The sequence below is a fragment of the Trachemys scripta genome, chromosome 15 (genome assembly GCF_013100865.1).
Source record: "Trachemys scripta elegans isolate TJP31775 chromosome 15, CAS_Tse_1.0, whole genome shotgun sequence".
Classification (NCBI taxonomy): Eukaryota; Metazoa; Chordata; order Testudines; family Emydidae; genus Trachemys; species Trachemys scripta.
In genome coordinates, this window is record NC_048312.1 from 31,472,705 (window position 1) to 31,492,100 (window position 19,396).

General features: G+C 51.2%; 1 protein-coding gene across 3 annotated transcripts in view; it reads right to left on the reverse strand.

Moving 5' to 3' along the window:
• CASTOR1 (cytosolic arginine sensor for mTORC1 subunit 1) overlaps positions 1-19,396 on the reverse strand; it is an 87,564-nt gene that overhangs the window by 36,129 nt on the left and 32,039 nt on the right. Inside the window, exons 1-8 of one of the 3 annotated variants that reach the window (XM_034790993.1) lie at positions 11,135-11,369; positions 10,806-11,040; positions 10,208-10,340; positions 8,712-8,835; positions 7,749-7,862; positions 7,355-7,437; positions 6,668-6,762; positions 5,693-5,802 (exon numbers count right to left, since the gene is read on the reverse strand). The exons of 1 other annotated variant lie outside the window; for it this stretch is intronic. In XM_034790993.1, coding sequence (XP_034646884.1) covers positions 5,737-5,802; positions 6,668-6,762; positions 7,355-7,437; positions 7,749-7,862; positions 8,712-8,835; positions 10,208-10,340; positions 10,806-11,040; positions 11,135-11,148 — 864 coding nt within the window. In that variant the 5' untranslated portion in view covers positions 11,149-11,369 and the 3' untranslated portion in view covers positions 5,693-5,736. Of the gene's footprint in view, positions 1-5,692; positions 5,803-6,667; positions 6,763-7,354; positions 7,438-7,748; positions 7,863-8,711; positions 8,836-10,207; positions 10,341-10,805; positions 11,041-11,134; positions 11,370-19,396 lie in introns of those variants that run through there. One more of the 3 variants, XM_034790992.1, reaches the window with a different exon arrangement.

Sequence of the window (19,396 nt, forward strand, 5' to 3'; positions counted from 1 at the left end):
CCAGCTGTGCTGGGGAAGCACCGGATGGGGGCGCAGGGTCTGGGGGCTGCCCGGCAAACCGTGAAGCTGGTAGTGCTCGGGCAGCCCTTTTCGCATGGCTGGGAGTGGAAGGGAGGAGGGGGCGGAATTAGGGCAGGGTTGGGGCGGGGAAGGGGCGGAACTGGGGTTGGGAAATGGGCGGGGCCAGGGCCCCATGGAGGGTCCCCTTTTTTTATTTGTTAAATATGGTAACCCTATCCAACAGCCCCTGGGAACCACACTGAAGGCCTCAGGCTGCTAGTGCCTGCAGCCCCACAGGCGAGATACAGGCCTGCAAGTAACTGGCACTTCAGTTTGTAAGTAAGCTGGTGTCCCTCGCTCAGCTGACGTTCACTGCCCAGCAGTCTGCAGCTCCTCCACCACTGCCTGACAGAACAGGGGGGCTGCCTGCTATATAAATGCTGCCGGCCCGGGCTTCAGTGGGCCCTCCAGGCCTTGGAGATCACGGGCTTGTCTACACAGCACTGCAGTGTGAATCCACAACACACCAGCTTGCTGTGCAATCAGGGCCGGTGCAAGGATGTTTCGTGCCCTGGACGAAATTTCTACCTTGTGCCCTCCCCGAGCCCTGTGGCAGCTCCCTGCCCCACTCCACCCTGAGGGCCCCCCCGTGGCAGCTCCCCACCCCAACTCACCTCTGCTCCACCCCTCCCCGAGCCCTGCGGCAGCTCCCCACCCCCGCCCTGAGGCGCCCCCCAGGGCAGCTCCCCTTGAGCAGCCGTCCTGCTCCACTTCTCCTGCCTCCCAGGCTTGCGGCGCCAATCAGTTGTTTGGCGCCGCAAGCCTGGTAGGGAGAGAAGCAGAGCGGGGCAGCGTGCTCAGGGGAGGAGGCAGAGCAGAGGTGAGCAGGGGCGGGGAGTTCCTCTGCATGCCACCCCCCCTTACTTGCTGCAGGCAGCCCTCCCCGCGCCCCCCAGCTTCCTCCGCCTAAATGCCGCCGACGACTGGGGTGGCCGAAGATCAGGCCGCCGCAGAAGAAAATGCCGCCCCCCAAATGCTAGTGCCCTAGGCGACCGCCTAGGTCACCTAATAGGTTGCACTGGCCCTGTGTGCAATAACATCCCCTCTGGCTGCTGTTAAGCCAAGCTGCATTCTGAGACTCTTGCTTATCGCCCTCGGAATTAGTATGTCAAAGCGCCAGCTGGGACTTTCCCTGCGCTCTAGTAGTGTCCACACGGGAGGGGACTGGGCGCTGTCAATTCACTCCATAGCTTGCCCGGGAGGAAGCCCTATGAAACATCTGATCCTTGCTCCCACACCACAAGCAGAGTGCTGAAAGCAGGGCTGGATTAAGGCAGGGGCTTTAGGGGTTGCAGCAGGGCCCGGCTCGAGGGGGGATCCACAAAAATAAATCACAGGCAGCGATCTCCAACTGCGGGCCACTAAGTCCCACAGCTCAGCGGGGCGCTCAGACAGGCTGCCTCCATGCCGTGGCCCCACGCCACTCCCGGAAGCGGACGGCTGCCTAAGCCCTGCTGTGCCGCCCCCTGGGAGCCACCTGTGGTATGCACCTCCTGGCCAGAGCCTACACCTCGCACCCCAGCCCCCTCCCAGAGCCTGCACCGCAACCTCCTGCCCCAGCCTTGAGCCTCCTCCCACACCCAGACTCCCTCCTGGACCCTGCACCCCCTCCTGGACTCCAGCCCCCACCTCAGAGCAGAATTGCCCTCCTGCACCAAACTCCCTGCCAGGAAAGACTCGTATACAGGGGCCCCACAAAATCTAATAGCAGGGCTCTTTAGAAGGATGGGGATTAGCTCCCCACGCTGGTTTGCGGGAAGACTTTTCATGGAACGTTACCTGACCTACCCTCCCAACCCATCCCTCCTGGCGCTGATCATTCGGACATCTACCAACAGCTCCGCATGGCAGAATCAGGGCACCTCATCTGTCCTCCCCAGCATCCTCCTCTTGCTGGCATCTCCTCTGCCCAGAGCCGCTGAAGCTCTGATGGCTTTCCCCTGTTTCCTCCCAACATCAGCCAGAAGCCATAGGCAGCTTAGCACCTGCTCATGGTCTTTCAGCTCCACTATACCAAATGCATCCAGCAGAGCTGTTGGGAGAAGCTTCGACAGAGCCTTAGTCCAGCAGAATAGGCAGTTCAGGCACAAGTCAAAATGCTGCATGAAATCAAGTCAGTTTTGCCAAAATTTCACTTAAGAAAACCAAAAAGTTCCAGCCATGTCAAATGCCCCATTAGGACATTTTCAGGACAAAGACACTTCCATTTTGAAGTTCAGTAAAAAGAGATTTAGATACAGAGTTTGTGATGTTATAACAGTCAAAACCGAAAGAAAATGGTACAATTGACCCAAAATGATTTTTAAATTTTCCTTTGGAGAATTAAGATTTTCAGGTTTGCTCCAATTTAGACACCAAGTTCCAAAGTCCTTTGCAGAATGGAACTGCTGTTCTCTGCCTGAAGACGGTTCAAAAATATGCTAGGCCCTGTGCTTGTCACACTCACTACAGGAACACACCTCCATTCCAGGAACCCACTGCCATCCCAGTCAGCATGTTCCATTGGGGCTGCAGTTGTCTCTGCTCCACTATGAATTCCTGGCAGGACCCAGCAGCTATTTTGGAGTTAAAAGGAAAAGTGACTTCCCCTCCTGGTAAGGACACCAGAACCAGTATGTTCTGGTTCTGTTTTAATGTCCTAGTGCTTATTCTGTACCACTTGCACCAGGAGATGCTGGGGCTTTTCCAATGTCCCAAATGGCTGTGCTATCATAACACAAGGGCTTTCGAATTAGCCTGGCCCTAGACTGCAGCACCCAGTAGCACTTTAGGAGCAACTCAGGGCAGTTGCAGTAGAAGTGAAACCTACTAACAAGGGAATTGGGTAATACCATCTTCTTAAGAACTACAGGCCTGTCGTTTGTTGCTTGCTGTAGCAGATTTGCTGAGAGATAGAGAGAGATTACCAGTTAGACAGCTGCCCTTCTCCTTTCCTAGGAAAGGAAGAGCTGGCTTATCAGTATTTGGCTCCCACCCCCAGATGCTTGTTTAATTCCTGAGCAACTGTTGCTGCAGTGTGCCTCTCCCCCCGCCCCCAAGGCCAGCTTGCCTCCTTGATGTGTTGAGAATCCATAATGATGCTGGCCCAAAGACCATTTCCCTAAACCCCTGCTACCTACTTTCCCCTTCTTCCCACTCTGGTACAGCTGGAAACACCACAGCTAGGTCCCCATTCCCTTTGGCAATGAAGTGGAGGGGTTAGAACTTTACTACAGAGACCAAAAATCTGTCTCTAGGCAATACCAGTGAAGTGCCCTTTCATCCTTGTTCAGGGCCTCACTCCTCAGGGAAGCCGGTGTCCCCTGAAGTTTATGCTCTGACACTGCAAAGCTGGACACTCAGCGCATGAGAGGGGTTATTCCCCTCCAACACCTGGCAGATACACAGCAGCAGCCACCAAACATTCTTCAAAATGGGAGATTTATTGACATTAAAAAAAAACAATGCAAAAACTAGAAGATTTCCTTAATCTGGTTTTGCTGCACAAACTGGTGTGCGCCTTGCTGCATCGGCAAGAAACTCAACAGGGATAAAGTCACTTGAGGATGAACCAGTCAGCCACTGGGCTAGCAGCCAGAGGCCTTTCCTATGCACACTAAACAGATGAACAAGAGTCGCCAGCGGAGGACAGTTGCCCTTTCCCAGAAGGTGATCCTACATCACGTCACCCTGCTGTTCTGAGAACCTGCACATGGCCTCCCTGATCACGCCTAGTCCACCCCTAAACTCTTCACTGTGGCATACAGGATGCCCCATCTAGAGAGTGCTTCCAGCAGCCCAGGCCTGGCTTGGACACTAGGCAGTGGACCATGGCAGTTTCTCAGGGGTTTTCCTAAGCTAAGCATGGTGGGAGTGTTCATCCTGGCTGAGAAGTGCTACTGCTGCCAACCCAGCTTGCTCTGTCTTGAAGGCTCACAGAAAAGAGTTGAGCGGTAGGTTGAAATCCAAGAACAGGCTCTGGGAGAATCTCTTCCAGTCACTGCTGGCAGCTGTTCCCTCATGTAAGAGGCACAGCTGTGCTTCAAAGGGGAATGAGTTTTGAGGGGAAGAGTGCCCTTGCGATGAACTGGAGATTAACAGCCACTCCCTTGCAGAAACAAGGAAGATATCTATATGGTAACAAGCTACTCATTCACCTAGAGGCGGCTTTCCTGGCCGCCCAGGAGGGACAACCTCACCACTTTTGGGAGGACCACCCCCATCTCTGGGAAGCAGCAGGTCTTGGCAGAGGCTGGGGCGGCAGGGGGTCCCTTGAAAGCCACTGCCATGACAATGCCCCAGAAAACAGGGGTGCAGGAGACACAAAGAGGGAATTCCACCTCCCTGGATTCCTCTTGTAACCGTAGGTAATGTTGTTGCTTTCCTACTCCAATCTGAGGGGAATGTGAAAAAAAACAAAAAACACACACCAGGCTCCTGGATCTCTCAGCATCCATCACAAGGGTAGCTCCAGCTATCCCAATGCGCACTCCAGCTGCAATGCAGGCACTTCCACCACACAACGCAGACATGCTTTTCTTCCACAACTGTCTTGTGCCAATCTGGGGAAATTCTCAGCTTCACAACCAGGAGATTCGTATATTTCCCACCATCCTCCCTTCCCCACCTGGAATTGCATGTACCCTGGAAATCCTAAAAACTCAACTGACTAGCACACCCCATTCTGGCACAGACACCATCCCACCCATCAGATGGGCGTCTGGGCCAATCAATCCCTGCTCCCCTGCCCTAAGGAGAGGGGGCTTATAAAAGCAATAAAAAGTATCGTATCCGAGTGCAGCTAGGCAGCCACAGAGGGGGTTGGGTCACACGACGACATTTCCAAGCACGCTCTCTGCTCCTCCTTCCTTGGGAGGGCCATGCTACAAATAGGAGCCATTCTTACATGCTTTAGGTTACCTGCAATTCTTAATACTGTACTAAGCCAGGACTGTCCAAGAGGCTGAGCACCTGTCTTGAGCACCTGGCAGGGCTGTTAACACTGCTACAAGACCACATAATCCCAAGCAAGTCATTTCTCCCACACCCTTAACCATGTGTCAGGAATGATTGTACCATAGCAACCCTCTTCCTTGGCAACTCAGCCGCTAGAAACCCAATGCCCAGCACCTCTTCTCATGCAGCCAGCCACTGCCCCGACACGTCAAGGGAAGAAACTCCCTATCCCCTACCACATACACAGAGATGTCCACCAGCCAGCCTCTAGGGAGAGAGCCCCACTGCTGCCTAAACCTGGCATCACAAATGAAATACTAAATACTGGAGGCTCTGAGGAAAGGAAAAAAACAATGTGACAGGCTTGACTGCAAGCCGGGAGAGTTACAATCCAGGGATGGGCAACGTCTGCCCAACACCAGTTCATGGTGGTCTCTGCTCCCTGAGGGGTGGGTCTGAGGATACAAGGAGCCCTGGGGCAGGTAACACTCAGTTCCCCAGTGGGACGCTCCGGGAGCCTGTCAGAGCCGGCGCTCCCATGGAGAACGCAAGGACTCTCCAGCTGGAGCCCAGGGCTCGCGCCACAGCTGGAGCCGTGCCACGCCCCAGGCAAGCCACACCCAGAAACTTGAAGACAAACAAGAGGCTGATGTGGAGCCAGCCATCAGAAACAGGAGACTGGAGTGTTCTCTGCCCTGCTTTCCGGACAGGTGTCAGAGCGCACGGGAGCTGCCATGCCAGCTATCTACTGCTTTCCTGGCGCTTCTGGAGCAGCTCGATGATGCTGTCAATGCCTTCCTCTGGGACCTAGCAGCAGAGAGAGGAAGCCAGAGCTATGTTACCAGAGACAGAACTACATGGCCGGTCACTCCCTTGTCAACTGTACTGGAGGGAGGACTGGGTGAACCCCAGAAGTCTGTTCCCATGCAGCTCCACAGGGATCGCCAACTCCCACTGCAAGGTGGGATCAGAGCCAACTCCCCAGCTCTATTTATCCTCCCCTTGGCAAGGAAAGCAAGATCAGGACCAAGCTAGTTATCCCCTGCCTTCTCCACACAACATGGAAATGGTGCTTCATAGCCTCGGGGCAAGGTGGCAGCTGGGCTCCCACAATCCTCACAGCACCCCTTTTCCCCCAGCCTTTGTGGGGCAGGCACTGACAGCCAACAGTTCAGCAACAGATGTCCTCCTGGACCCACCTGGGGTCCCTCCCACTTCCCTACACATTCCTGGTACCAGCATTTCTCATGCTGCAGCCCTGGCTTGACACGAATGCCAGGGAGCGGGAGCCGGAGCCAGAGCCAGGGAGGTTCATTCTTCGGATGAGATGCATTCCTGTGCCTCCCACCCCAAGCAGGCCCCACACAATGGAGCATTGAACCCTGCGCTGGTGTCAGAGCAGCCAGGCTGAAATGCCACCATCCAGGGAGCCATGCAGGGCTAGGAGACTGAGCCGCAGGCCAATGGGGAGAGGCCTATTCAGACAGCAAGGCAGTCAGGTGGCCTCATCCCCTTGGAATGTCTGTTCCCAGCAGGGGGCTCTGCTCCCCCCGCCCCCTGGGGCTGGGACAGAACTCCTCAGTTAAGGGGCTGAGAAGCTGGTCAATTAGCAGCATCTGTTTGCCTGGTTCATTTCCAGCATGCTGGGATCTGGGCAGGGGAGACGACTTACCAGGGCATGGTCGAAGTTAAAGGTGCTGATGTAATACGCCGATATGTCTGCATCGGCCAGAGGCTCAGCGATCTGAGCCACTATCCCACACTCATCTGAGGAAGGGGAACAGAAGGGCCAGCGTGGGTACCAGCCCAGTGCCTCTAGGGACAACCTCGGCCTATCACCCATGGGCCCCTGCCCCCTAGACAAGGGGCTCTCTAGCCCTGGGCTGTTTAAGACCGAGCTGGCAAACCCATGCCTAAAATGGGGTTTGAGCAGGGGGCTGGACTAGATGACCTCTTGAGGGCTCTTCCAACCCTAATCTTCTATGAACTTTGATATGACGACACCATGAAATGAGTGCCTCTTGGCTCCTGGCCAGGCAGCCCACAGCCATTGCACTCCTCCCCATTGAGCGGCCACAGTACCAGCATGTTTTGTTGCTCTCTGGGGCCCCACTAGTGATGGGAGGAATGGTCCCCTGGTTACAGCACTGACCTGGAACAGGGGAGCCCAGGCTTCAAGACTGCTCTGCCACTGGCTTCTGTGACTTTGGGCAGGTCACTCTGGGCACACCTATCCCCTGGGGATAACAGCCTGCCCTGCCCCCCGGAGTCTACTGAACATCTCAGCCTGGGAGGGCTCAATGCTGCGCTAAGGCAGCTGATCCGCTGGGCAGGAGAGCTTACATCCTGTTCCACTTACCGAAGCCCAGTGGCTGCCCGCCAATTCTCACCATCCGCCAGAGCTCCCCAGAGGAGCTGGTCAGCAGCAGGTCACTGGGGAACCTAGAAGTGTTTAATGGAGTACGTCACTCCCGCCCTAAGATCGTTCCTCATTCCCCCACTAGCTGGCATGAGCCAGGGCAGACTCCCATGAAGCTGCTCCTAGAGGAGGCCCTGTTCGGAGGAGAAACGCCACACCTCTCCCACAAACATCACAGCGGGGGGAGAACGGGAGCAGGCAGGAGCCAAAGGGAACGTGACACCTCCAGAACACCAGCCTCCCAATCCCAAGGCCAAATCTTCAGAGCATGTGGGCAGCTTTAGATGGGGTGAAGGACACTGGGTCCATCTTCTGGTGGATGAATGGTACGTACTTCTTCTGGGTCTCTGCATCCATGACGATGGAGATATAGCCCTCGATCAATGAGAAAGCGAAGAACCTGATGGAGTCGAGATCCTGACTGCCTGGGGCAGCTTCCTTTGGAGGGCTGCAAACACACAGGGGACAGAGGGGTCAGCCTCAGAGGCAGACTGGGCCCCAGGAGCACACAGCAGAACACAGCAGCCATTTCATGGCTGGCTCCTGGAGAGTTACAGAGGTGCAGCCCCCCAAGAGGTGCCTTCACTCGGAGTCAGTGAAGTGCCTTGTTGGCATCTCTAATACCAGCTGGCTGGTGATGCCATGTCTAGCCCAGTGCTGTGAGAAACAGATCTGGGCCAGCCCCTGAAACAAGCCAGGTCAGACCCAGCTGCTCTATCTACAAAGCCATCTCCCCTCACCTTGAGCACTTGTTGTCTGATCCACCTCCTGCTGGTCAGGAAGGTCCCCCCCTTTCCTTCCCCCACCAACAGCCCAGCTGAGCTAAGGCTGAACTCCAGCCCACCCTCTGCTGGGGGATGCGGTCCTGTGGGAAGAGCCTTTCTCCATCTCTGCCTTTGACAAGGTTCTTTAAACCCCAGTGCTGCATGCAATGTCCCAAGTGCCATCCAAACCAGGTGCTGGCAGGCTTGACATCACCACTGTATCCCCTAATGCCCCCATAGGGCATTGTGGGCACCCCCAGGTGCACTGCAAAGGCCTTGGTCCCCTGCCCATCAGAGCCCTTGGGTGCCTGAAGGTTCTTTAGTAGTTCATAAATTTTTCAGGGATCTGGAGGTTTTTGGCCACACTCCAGCCCTCCACCCGTCTCTTCAGGGCCTGTGTTGAGGTGAGAGGCTGCCCCCCCACTTCTAGCTGTACTCACACCTGCACTGCAGTGCAGTTTAGAACTGAGAATGCCTATGCTAAGGGGTGGGGCTAACACAGTCTCCTCCCACTGCCCCGCACAGCTGCCTACCTGTGTGAATAGAACAGGACATCTATGAGCATGGTCGCAATGGCCGGCAGGGTGTCAGGAGCCACGGTCAGGATGCAGAACCTGTTCTGGGGACTCTGCACAGGGTGCACGGTAGGGCTTGCAGCTGGGAGGAAACACAATCACTCATACAGCCCGGACTGCCAGAGCACGAAGCACCCTTCTTATGCATGGCGATGAATGCCATGTCATGAAGCTGATGGCGCAGCAGCATAGCGGGAGTCTGAGCTGGCAGCACTAAGCAGCTCTCATGAACTCAAACCAGTTGTGTCAGCCTCCAGGAGGGTGGAGCTGTGTGATCAGTACCTGGCCAGACAGACCAGCTTACCCTGGGGAGACTAGACACTACAGATGTGAGCAATGATGCACAGCAGCGCCACCTTGAGGAGGTACTGCACAGAGACCGACATCTGGATGTAGAAGAGGAAAAATCAACAGGGCTCAATTCCTACAGCTACATTGATAAGGAGCAAATAGAAACAAATCAGCAGAGCAGCATATGCTGTAGGCAGTGCAAGGGGGCCAGGCCAGGCCAGGCCAGGCCAGCTCAAGCCACCTGCACAGACAGCCGCTTCTGTGCGCAGAACAGCCTAAGGATAGCTCAGTGCTCAATGGAGGAACTCAAACTTGAGGTACTAATGCCCTCCAGTGGCAGAACTACGCTACTGCTACTCTAGGCCATCAGTAAAAATGTACCTTTGGTCACATGGTCTATTAAAGCTCCATTTATAAGTGGATTAGAATGGGTTAATAGATCAGATGTTACAGATAGCAGTATTATGTGCTATACATTGTTACAGGCAAACCAGCAGAAGGCATGACAGATTGGACTAAAATCACCATTTATTAAAAACATGTATTCTCTCTATAAACCATTTATAAATGGAACCTTAATACATGTGAGAGCACATTTCTGATTGTCCCCTAGCTGGACTCCAGTCTCTCCCTGGATCCCCAAGCATTTCTGGTGTCTACCAGAGTGGCACCCGCAGCCATATTCATGTAATGCCTGGTGCATACCACTGGCAGAAGTAGGACTGCCCAAGATGGAGGGTGGGGAGCGGGAAGGAAAGCAGTTTGCGCTAGGCCCTCTGTTTGAGAGGACCCCAAGCCAAGTGGCAAGGTGACCTGGCACACTGGGTCACAATGCCACTCAGAGTTTTGGCCTGTCCATCACAACAGAGGGGCTGGGCCACTGGGCCAAAGCTGAGTGGTGCCAGTTAAGTTGAACTGCAAATGGTTCATACCCACGAGGCGTGTCTGGGGACTCCCCTGGTTTACCACAGTCTGACCCATTCAGTAACTGATCTGAGCTGGAGTGGCCGGAGCCAGAGAACAGAACTATTCACACTGGCAGGGTCAGCACACAATAGGCAGTTTTCTGTTGCAGGGGACAGTGAAGTTGTTAATTCAAACCCCTCCTCCATTCTGCAGAGGGCAGACAGGGTGAGAGCCCAGGGGGGTGATCCTGGACTCACCATGCTTAGGTTTCAAGAAGCCGTTGCTCATGTCATCACAGTTAACAGGAATGGACTCTCCCTTCACCTCCTTGTAGATATCAAACTCGCCGGCCAGCGTGTGGATCACCACAGGCAGGTCCTTCTCCCGCACCTGGGGAGAGCAACAGGCCTCAAACCTCACCCTTCAGCTTAACCTCCCCCTGAAAGCCTGCTGTCTCCTTGCCATTCTTTTCTACCCCCCCAAGGAAGGAAGAGGTGAGCTTCTAACCCCACATCTCACCTAGCTCACTGCCCATTCAACTGAACAGCATGCAGGGAAAAATCTCATGCACAACCCTTCTAGGGTGTCTCATATTGCTATGGCGAGGGTAGCCTGACCTCTGCTGTTCTTAGAATGGCACCCAGTACCCTCTGAATCACATCCCAGTGTTGGAGGTGGATACGTTCATCAGACTGTTGCCATAGGAGAGCCTGCACCATTCACCTAATGAAGGTTACTCCGTCACACTCCTTGTGTAGTTGCTCTCCCACCTCTCCCCTTAGGGCTAATTAGAGTCCTCCACCCACACTCCCGCCTGCTACAGGGGATGGCCATGGGGAGAAGGTGGGGGCTCACCAGGATGAAGTCCGTTTGGTAGGTAGACAGCATCAGCACAGAGACGTTGTGCTCAGCCAGTGGCGCAATGACGGACTTGGCAATCTTCGTCACTCCTATGGCCTGGGAGCTGGTGGAGGACCTGCCGTTGGACAAGACGTTGAGCACCAGCCAGGTGGAATCCACCACCTGCATGAACTCTGACGGGGGCAACTCTGAAATGCCAAGAGGCTGAGGTGAGACTCCAAGCAGGGATTTGTTAGTCTCTAAGGTGCCACAAGTACTCCTGTTCTTCTTTTTGCGGATACAGACTAACACGGCTGTTACTCTGAAACTTGTCAAGCAGGGATTCAGACTGCAGCATTAGAAACGGACATATCAGGCCACCTAATGACTAGGTCACCTAGCATCTATTTCTTCCCAGCCACAGCTCAGAGTGCTTTACCAAGCAGTTAGAGGTTATCAGCCAGTATACAAATTGGGAAACTGAGGCACAAGCTCTCACTGAGCTGCTCAACATCACGCAGCCAGAGGGAAATAAGCCAGTTGCATAGAACTGTTTCAGTACATTCAATGCATTCCCATTAGCTACGCTGACTATTTAAGAAACTTTATTAAATTATTTGTATTGCAGTAGCACATAAGAGCCCAGTCATGGACCAGGACCCCATTGTGTGAGGTGATGTACAGAGAGAACAGAAAGAGCTTGCACTTTGACACTCCACAACCACTAAGTCAGTGGTTCTCAACCTTCCCAAACGACTGCCTCTTTTAGGAGTCTGATTCGTCTTGCCTACCCCCAAGTTTCACCTCGCTTAAAAACAACTTGCTTACAAAATCAGGTCTAAAAATATAAAAGTGTCACGGCACACGATGATTGAAAATTTGCTTCCTCCCTCATTTTTACCATATAATTATAAAATAAATCAAACGGAACAGAATATTGTACTTGCATTTCAGTGTATATTATATAGAGCAGTATAAACAAGTTTTGTATGAAATTTAATTTGTACTGACTTCGCTAGTGCTTTTTACGTAGCCTGTTGAGTTGATGTACCCCCTGGAAGACCTCTGTGTACCCCTAGGGGTATGTGCATCCCTGGTTGAGAACCATTGAACTAGCTGTCCTACACAATTCCAGTTACAGTGCTCTCTGGCTAGCCACCCCACAGCTCCTGGCAGCGCTCCCACAAATGGTGGTTCTGGAAGGTTTTGAAAGGCCACCTGGGACCCAGCGAACTATTGCAGCTTCCTAGATCACAGGGCCGGAAGGGAGCATTGCGATCCAGTCCGACTGCCTGTCTAACACTGGCCAGAGACTTTTCCCTGAACAGTTCCTGTTTGAATCATAGCATCTCTCAAACATCCAACTGGAAGAACTGCCAGTGCAGAGAATCCACCACAACCTTTGGGAAGTTGTGCCACTGGTTAATTGCCCTCAAAAATTTGTACCTGATGTCTAGCCAACATGTCCAGCTTCAGTCTCCAGCCAGTGGCTCATTATACCTTTGTTAGGCTGACAAGCCCCCTCTTGTCAAGTGTGTTCCCCATATAGGTACTTAGACTGATCAAGTTACCCCTTAATTGTCTTTGTTAAAACAGATCGAGCTCCTTGAGTCTACCACTATAAGGCAGGTTTTCCAATCCTTCAATCATTCTCCTGGCTCGTCTCTTAACCCCCTGCAATTTATCACTATCTGTCTTGAACTGTGGACACTGGAAGAAGATCCCGGCAGCAATTGCATCAGTGCCAAATGCAGAAGTAAAATAACCACCCTACTCCTACTCTGTGTTCTCCTGTTTATGCATCCAAGGATTGTATTAGCGCTTTTTGCCACAGCATGACAAAGGGAGCTCATGTTCAGCTGACTGGCCCCCATGACTCCCAAGTCTTTCAGAGTCACTGCTTCTCAGGATAAGAGTCCCCCCCCCCCATCCTGTAAGTACGGCCTGCATTCTTTGTTCCTAGGCGTATGACTTTACATTTGGTTGTATTAAAACACTACTTGTGCCCAGCTTCCCGAGTGATCCAGACCTCTGTATCAGTGACCTGTCCTCCTCCTTATTTACCACGACCCAATCTTTGGGTCATCAGCACACTTTCAGCAGTGATTGTTTTCTACCAGGTCACTGTTAAAGTGTTAAGTAGCCCAAGCCAAGAACTGATTCCTGTGGCCCCCCCACTGGAAACACACCCACTTGAAGAAAAGTCCACATTTACATTGAATGGATTAAAAACTAGCTGATAGGTCTCAATGTGGGCCATGGTAATTCTGTATTGTTCTAATTTCGTAATCAAAAAGCTTGTCTGCATCCACACTGGCACCAGACGGATGCAGGCTGAACATACCGCAGAATGAACTAGTTCTTAGCATGCATGTCCTCCAGTTGGAGCACATGGTCCCTTACAAGCATGCTATGGAGACCACAGTTCCTACAGCATTAGATTTCTCTAGTAAAGAGAAGTCCAATGTGTCAACAGCACAATTGTGAAAAGCTATCTAGTCTTTCAGCTCTAAGTCCTGTGCCTAGGCCAACGGGCCGAGCTGCCCACGCCACCACCTAACCCCAGCGTTTGCAGAACTGCACTGTACAGCCTAGATCTAAGAGAATCCAAGCCAGGCCAAGCCTAGCTCAACATGCAGTCCTGGGGAGGAAGGAGAGCTCTGCTCACAGCCAAGAAGCTCAGAGTCACTGCTTTCACCACCACCACTCCCATAATCGCATTGGTCATTGGGGAACCATCACTGATGAGCAATCAACCAATTGTTTCCACCCCTGATGATTGTGTGTCAGTGCTTGAGTCTCTGCGAAGTCCTGTCCACTCATGTCAATCCATCTCTTCTTCTGTCTACCTCTTCTTCTCTTCCCCTGTACTGTCCCTTGGAGGATGATCTTGGATAGGCCAGATCTTGTTACATGGCCATACCACTTCAGCTTGCACTTCTCCATGGTCAGGAGGTCTTCATATGACCCAGCGCATTGGGTGATGATGTTGTGGACCTCTTCATTAGTCACATGGTCGAAGTAGGAGATGCCCAGGATTTTACGGAAATCTCATCTCTACTATCTGTATTTTCTGTTCAAGTGCTGCTGTAAGGGTCTACGTCTCGCACACATACAGAAAAATGGAGATGACCAATGTGTGCAGCAGTTTCAGTCTGGATTCCAGGGAGATGTTCTTATTCCTCCAAATTGGCTTTAGCTTTGCCACTGCTGCTGTTTGCACAGTTCTTGCCCGAATTTCAGCCTTGAATCCTTCATCAGTGATGATTGCCCCCAGATACTTGAACTGTTTCACTGTCTCCAGCTCTCGTCCACTGACAGGGATATGTGAGCTTATCCCATCGCATTTGTTTGTCATCAGCTTGGTTTTCTCTGCACTGATTTCCAGGCCATATTTTGGAGAGGTTTCATCCAATCGTTTCACAAGGTTGGCAAGTTGATCTTCACTGCCTGCCAGGCCATCAATGTCATCAGTGAACTGAAGATTTGAGATGGTTTGCCGCCACCCTCCCCATGCTGATTGTGCATGTGAGATCTTCTAGGGCCTCAGTAATTACGTGCTCCAAGTAGACGTTGAACAGTGTGGGCGAAACAAGGCAGCCTTGCTGGACTCAACAGTGATGCGAAACCGCTCTCCTATTGTGCCACTGATGAGAACTGCACTGCTGGCCTTGGCATACAGTTGTTTAATAGTAAGAATAAGCTTATTACCAACATTGTACTTTTTCATGGTTGCCTAGAGAGCTTCGTGCCATACTCTATCAAACACCTTCTTGAAGTCATAAAATATCAGGGTTGGAAGGGACCTCAGGAGATCCTCTAGTCCAACCCCCTGCTCAAAGCAGGACCAATCCCCAACTAAATCCCCAAATCCCTAAATGGCCCCCTCAAGGATTGAACTCACAACCCTGGGTTTAGCAAGCTAAGGCTCAAACCACTGAGCTATCCCTCCCAAAAAGGAAACCAGCATGTTTCTGCCCGTCAACAAAGACATGGTAGATGTCCTGCTGGCGTTGTAAGTACTTCTCATGTAGAACACGAAGGTTGAAAAATCTGTTTTGTGGTACTTCTTCCAGCACAAAAGCCAGCCAGTTCTTCAGTGATGATATTCTCTGCTTGCGGCTTCAATCTATTCAATATGACCTTCAACATCACTTTGCTGGGGTGGCTAATTAAGCTCATGATCCGTTAATTTTGACACAATTGCAGTTTGGTTTTCTTTGGCAGAGTGATGATTAGTGACTTTGTCCACATGGAGGGCCACTCACCGGTCTACTGAATCTTGTTGCAGATCTTGGTAGGTACATCTATTATTATTTCTCCTCTGAATTTCATCAATTTGGCTGGGATGTTGTCAATACCTGTAGCCTTTCCATTCTTGAGTGATTTCACAGCTGTCTCCACTTCTTCACATAGTATTGGAAAATCATCCTCTGTCGAATCTGGGCTGTCTAAGACTCTAGGATCTCCATTTGTCTGATGGCTGTATAGATCAGAGCAGTAGTTTGTCCACCTATTGAGGATGTCCCTTTCTTCTGTAAGACTGTTCCCTTCCTTGCCTTGAATTGCGTTAGCTTTAGTCCATCTTTCCTTTGTCAGATCTTTAACAACCCGGATGGCTGGTTTGCTATTTTTATTATTGATACACTTCAATTTTAGAGCATTGTTTTTCAATCTCTCTCTCTCCTTGGTCACCTTCATTCTTTTCTTGATCTTTCTGTCAATTGCGCTGTATTTATCCGCTCCCTCAGTGCTGTTCTTGTCTCTCTTAAGTTCTCTTTTAATGTCACATTTGTAGTATTTCATTTGTGACCCACGGTTTTGTCTTCTTATGATGTTCCCAAGGATGTCCATTGCTTCATTCATTAGTGTTGAAATAGTTGGTCATTGTTTCTAAGTCTTCCTCTAGAGCAAGCAGCAGGGCAAATTTTCTGCTGATCATTGCTTGGAATGACTCTGCAATGTTTCGGTCTCTGAGTCACTGTAAGTGCAAGGGAAAGTGCCATGAACTGGTTTCCTGTATGGTGGGACAGCCAGGGCCTAGAACAGGGGGCAGGAAGACTCATTCACTGGTTTGAAGCCTCAACAAATAAAGGTTTGTCCAAGATGGTTCGTGCTGCAATGAGTGGGGTATCCAATGTGATCATGGATGCTGGGAGGCACAGAACAGCACCTGTCTCTCCAGCCTGGTCATCCCAGAAGCTTTGCAGGCCAAATGAAAGATTAATACCCTTTTTATGTAGGGGCACCATAAAGGAAAGAGTGATGTTGTGGTGGGCATGTGCTATAAACCACTGTATCAGAAGGATGAGGTAGACAAGGCTTTCTTCAGACAACTAACTGAAGTTTCCAGATCACAGGCCCTGGTTCTAATAGTGGACTTTAATCACCCTGACATCTGCTGGGAGAGCAATACAGCAATGCACATACAATCCAGGAAGTTTTTGAAGAGTGTTGGGGACAACTTCCTGGTAGAAGTGCTGGAGGGATCAGCTAGGGGCCTTGCTCCTCTTGACCTGCTGCTTACTGTGAAAGTGAAATAAATTATATTAAAGAAATAGAATGAATTAAAGAATGCAGTATGTGCCTTTAAGTAGAAGTGAGAAATGTTGCAATCCAGGTGCCAGGAAGGCAAACATTAAGGTAGAATAAGTTCTGTACTTAAGGGCGATTGGTGAAGCATTAGCCTTAGATCGATAAGCATTAGTAGGGAAGCAGGATATGCATACTGTGCTTCAGGTATTTTTTACTATTTTACTCTTTGTCCCTTTGTTTAGTTCGTGCTCTTTTACCTGTATAAATAAGATTTTGGGGTCTTGTATGGGGCTCACATTATCTGAATGTATTAGCAGAGTGCTGTGCTAATAAACAGAACAGTGTTGAGAAAATTGTGAGTCCTGATTCTAACTTTGACAATTTGGAGGTTCTACCGAGATGCCAACTGTCTTCACTGGGGCTGTGTGATTCCTGACTGTTTTTGTGGGACGACTGTGGTAGCCGGCACCTGGGCATGTGGCCCGAGCGGTCCTCCTCCTGAACGGAAGGGCGCACAACCACAGTGAGGTTTACGCCATCGAACCTGTTGGTTCCCACTCTGTTCTGCTAGGGATCCCAGGATCTGACATCAGGAATCTGGTCAGGTAATTATTTCTGTGTTTTGTCCGGACTGAGGACTGTCCTGTCTCTGTGTCTATCTGTCCTCCTGGGGAGTGTTTGAGTCTGGGTTCCGTCTCTGTCCGGGGATCGGCCGACCAAGGGGTTCCTGTCCCCGCGGTCTGAGTGAGTGAAATCTGCACAAATCGCAGCCGCACCGCACCTTGGGTAAAACCCTTGGTGCGAAAGCAAGGGCGATTGAGGCAGTAGCCTGTGGGCTCCTTTTGTGTGTTGCACCGGGCATTGCTCTGATGAACCCGAATTTCCTTCTTGTGTGATTGGTGTGCGTGTAAAGTCCTCCTGTATGGGTAACCAGACATCTAAGTCGGGACAGTTCCCTAAAAGGAACGCCAGATCATTTTCTGTATTTTAGGAAGGGTCCAGACTCCTGTAAATTTCTGGAAAAAATGGTCTAGGCCAACTCAGGGAGATCCCAAAACTCAGTGGCCACTGTTAGGATCTTGGGACAAGGACCGAGTGGACATCTTAAAAGACAAACTCAACCAATCTAAAACTAAATTGGCCAGAGGAGAGGTTGATTGTTTCATGCAGTGGTGAGAAGAGGCAAATCGTAGGTGGACAGAATCGAAACTCACCTCTCTCAAAGATTCAAATGATCAGTTAAAAGCTTTATTGAAAACCTCCTCTCCCACCACCAGACCGAGTGCTCCCCTTTACCCCTTCATACTCCTGTCTCTCTGTGAAAAAAAGATGAAGAAAACTCCTTGTTAGATTCTGGGGACGATAATGAGGAAGACGAATTAATTGGTTTGGCAGCCTTGCGTCGGATCAATAGACCGTCACCAGATTACCTGATTCAGGAACAATTTCCAGAGATATCCAGTTCAGACCCGTCCAGATCATCTGATACCACCCAGGCCCATTCCTCTGATCCCGCTCTGCCCTGTAAAAGCTTGCACTTGGGCCTTAAAAATATCCAGGCTCCCCTCCGAATCCTGCATAGTAGGGACCAAGATGGGGGGTCCCACTTGGAGCTATAAACCCTGGACTCATACAGAGCTCCTTTCAATTGTAAAAGGCTTTCCAAAGCCCCGGGAAAATCCCACCAAATTCGCAGAGGAATTTTTGTTAGTATGTGACACCTATGAACCCCCTGAGGCAGACCTCCTGCAGCTGTGTAAACTACTCACCCCTAGTGAGCATGAAAAATGGCTCACAGCAGCAAATTGGCTCACCACTTACCGTCACTCTACTTTACCAGATACCGGTCCTAATGCTGAATACCGGAAAAAGTTAAAGGAGCAAGCTAAAAATCTATTTGAAGCCATCCCTCGGGTATGGACTCCTAAAACCAACTGGACGGCCATAAACAGCTGTAAGCAACAACCGGGAGAAAACCCGGGTGACTATCGCTCCCGGTTAACTGACATTTTTCTGCAACATTCTGGTATACAGCAACTGGATAAAAATGAACAGGGTGCCCTAGCTAATACGTTTGTTAATGGCCTCCTACCTGCTGTTGGCAATATGCTAAAACAAATAAGTGTTGGGTGGAAGACCAAAACCATGGACAAATTGCAAACAGTGGCAAAGCACTGCCAATGTACTTTAAAAGGAAAGGAGGATCAAATCAGCCCAACAGTTAATGGCCCTGCAAATACAGCATTATTCAGGGCAGGGTAAACAGTACCAGGGACGGGGAAAATACCGGGGATGGGGTCGAGGGAGGGGCCGTGGAACTGGATTTTTGGGTTATGGGGATGTTTGTAATTACTGTAAGCAGCCCAGACATTGGAAGAACTAATGTCCGAGCCGGCCTGATAGCTCTGTAAATAACCAGCTAAATCCCCTGCCGGCACAGCCAGTCAGTCCCCAGCCTTATTTTGTCCCACAGCAATGAAGGGACGCCAGGGAACTTCAGGAAATTTTAGCTCCTTTACTACCTCTCACTCCCACGGGTGAGTGTGCGTTAACTATCAATGATTTGTCTCTCCCTTTCCTTGTCGATACGGGAGCTTCGCTATCTGCGGTTCGTACTACTGACCTGCCTGCGGTTCCCCGCTCCGGAAAAAACGTGTCCGCTGAGGGCATTTCAGGCATCCCAACCCCTTATCCCCTTTCAGAACCTCTACCGGTCCAGGTTGGTCCCCTATCTGCAGATCATGCCTTCCTTCTCTCTGATTCCACTCTGGTAAACCTTTTGGGTCAGGATCTGTTATGTAAACTTGGCTGCACCATATACTGTTCCCCGCATGGGGTCTATTTACAAATTCCCCAGTCCTCTCTGAGTGATTCTGTGGCCTCCCTGCTGTCTGAAACCCCTCTTTCCACTCTGGTCCCTTGTTGCCCACTGGTCTGAAACCCCCCTTTCCACCCTGGTCCCTTGAACACCTAATTTCACAGGTCCCATCCTCTCTGTGGCCAACCCATCCCTCTGAGGTAGGCCGCTTAAATACTGACCCCGTCTGCATTAGTTTTGACTCCTCCAAACC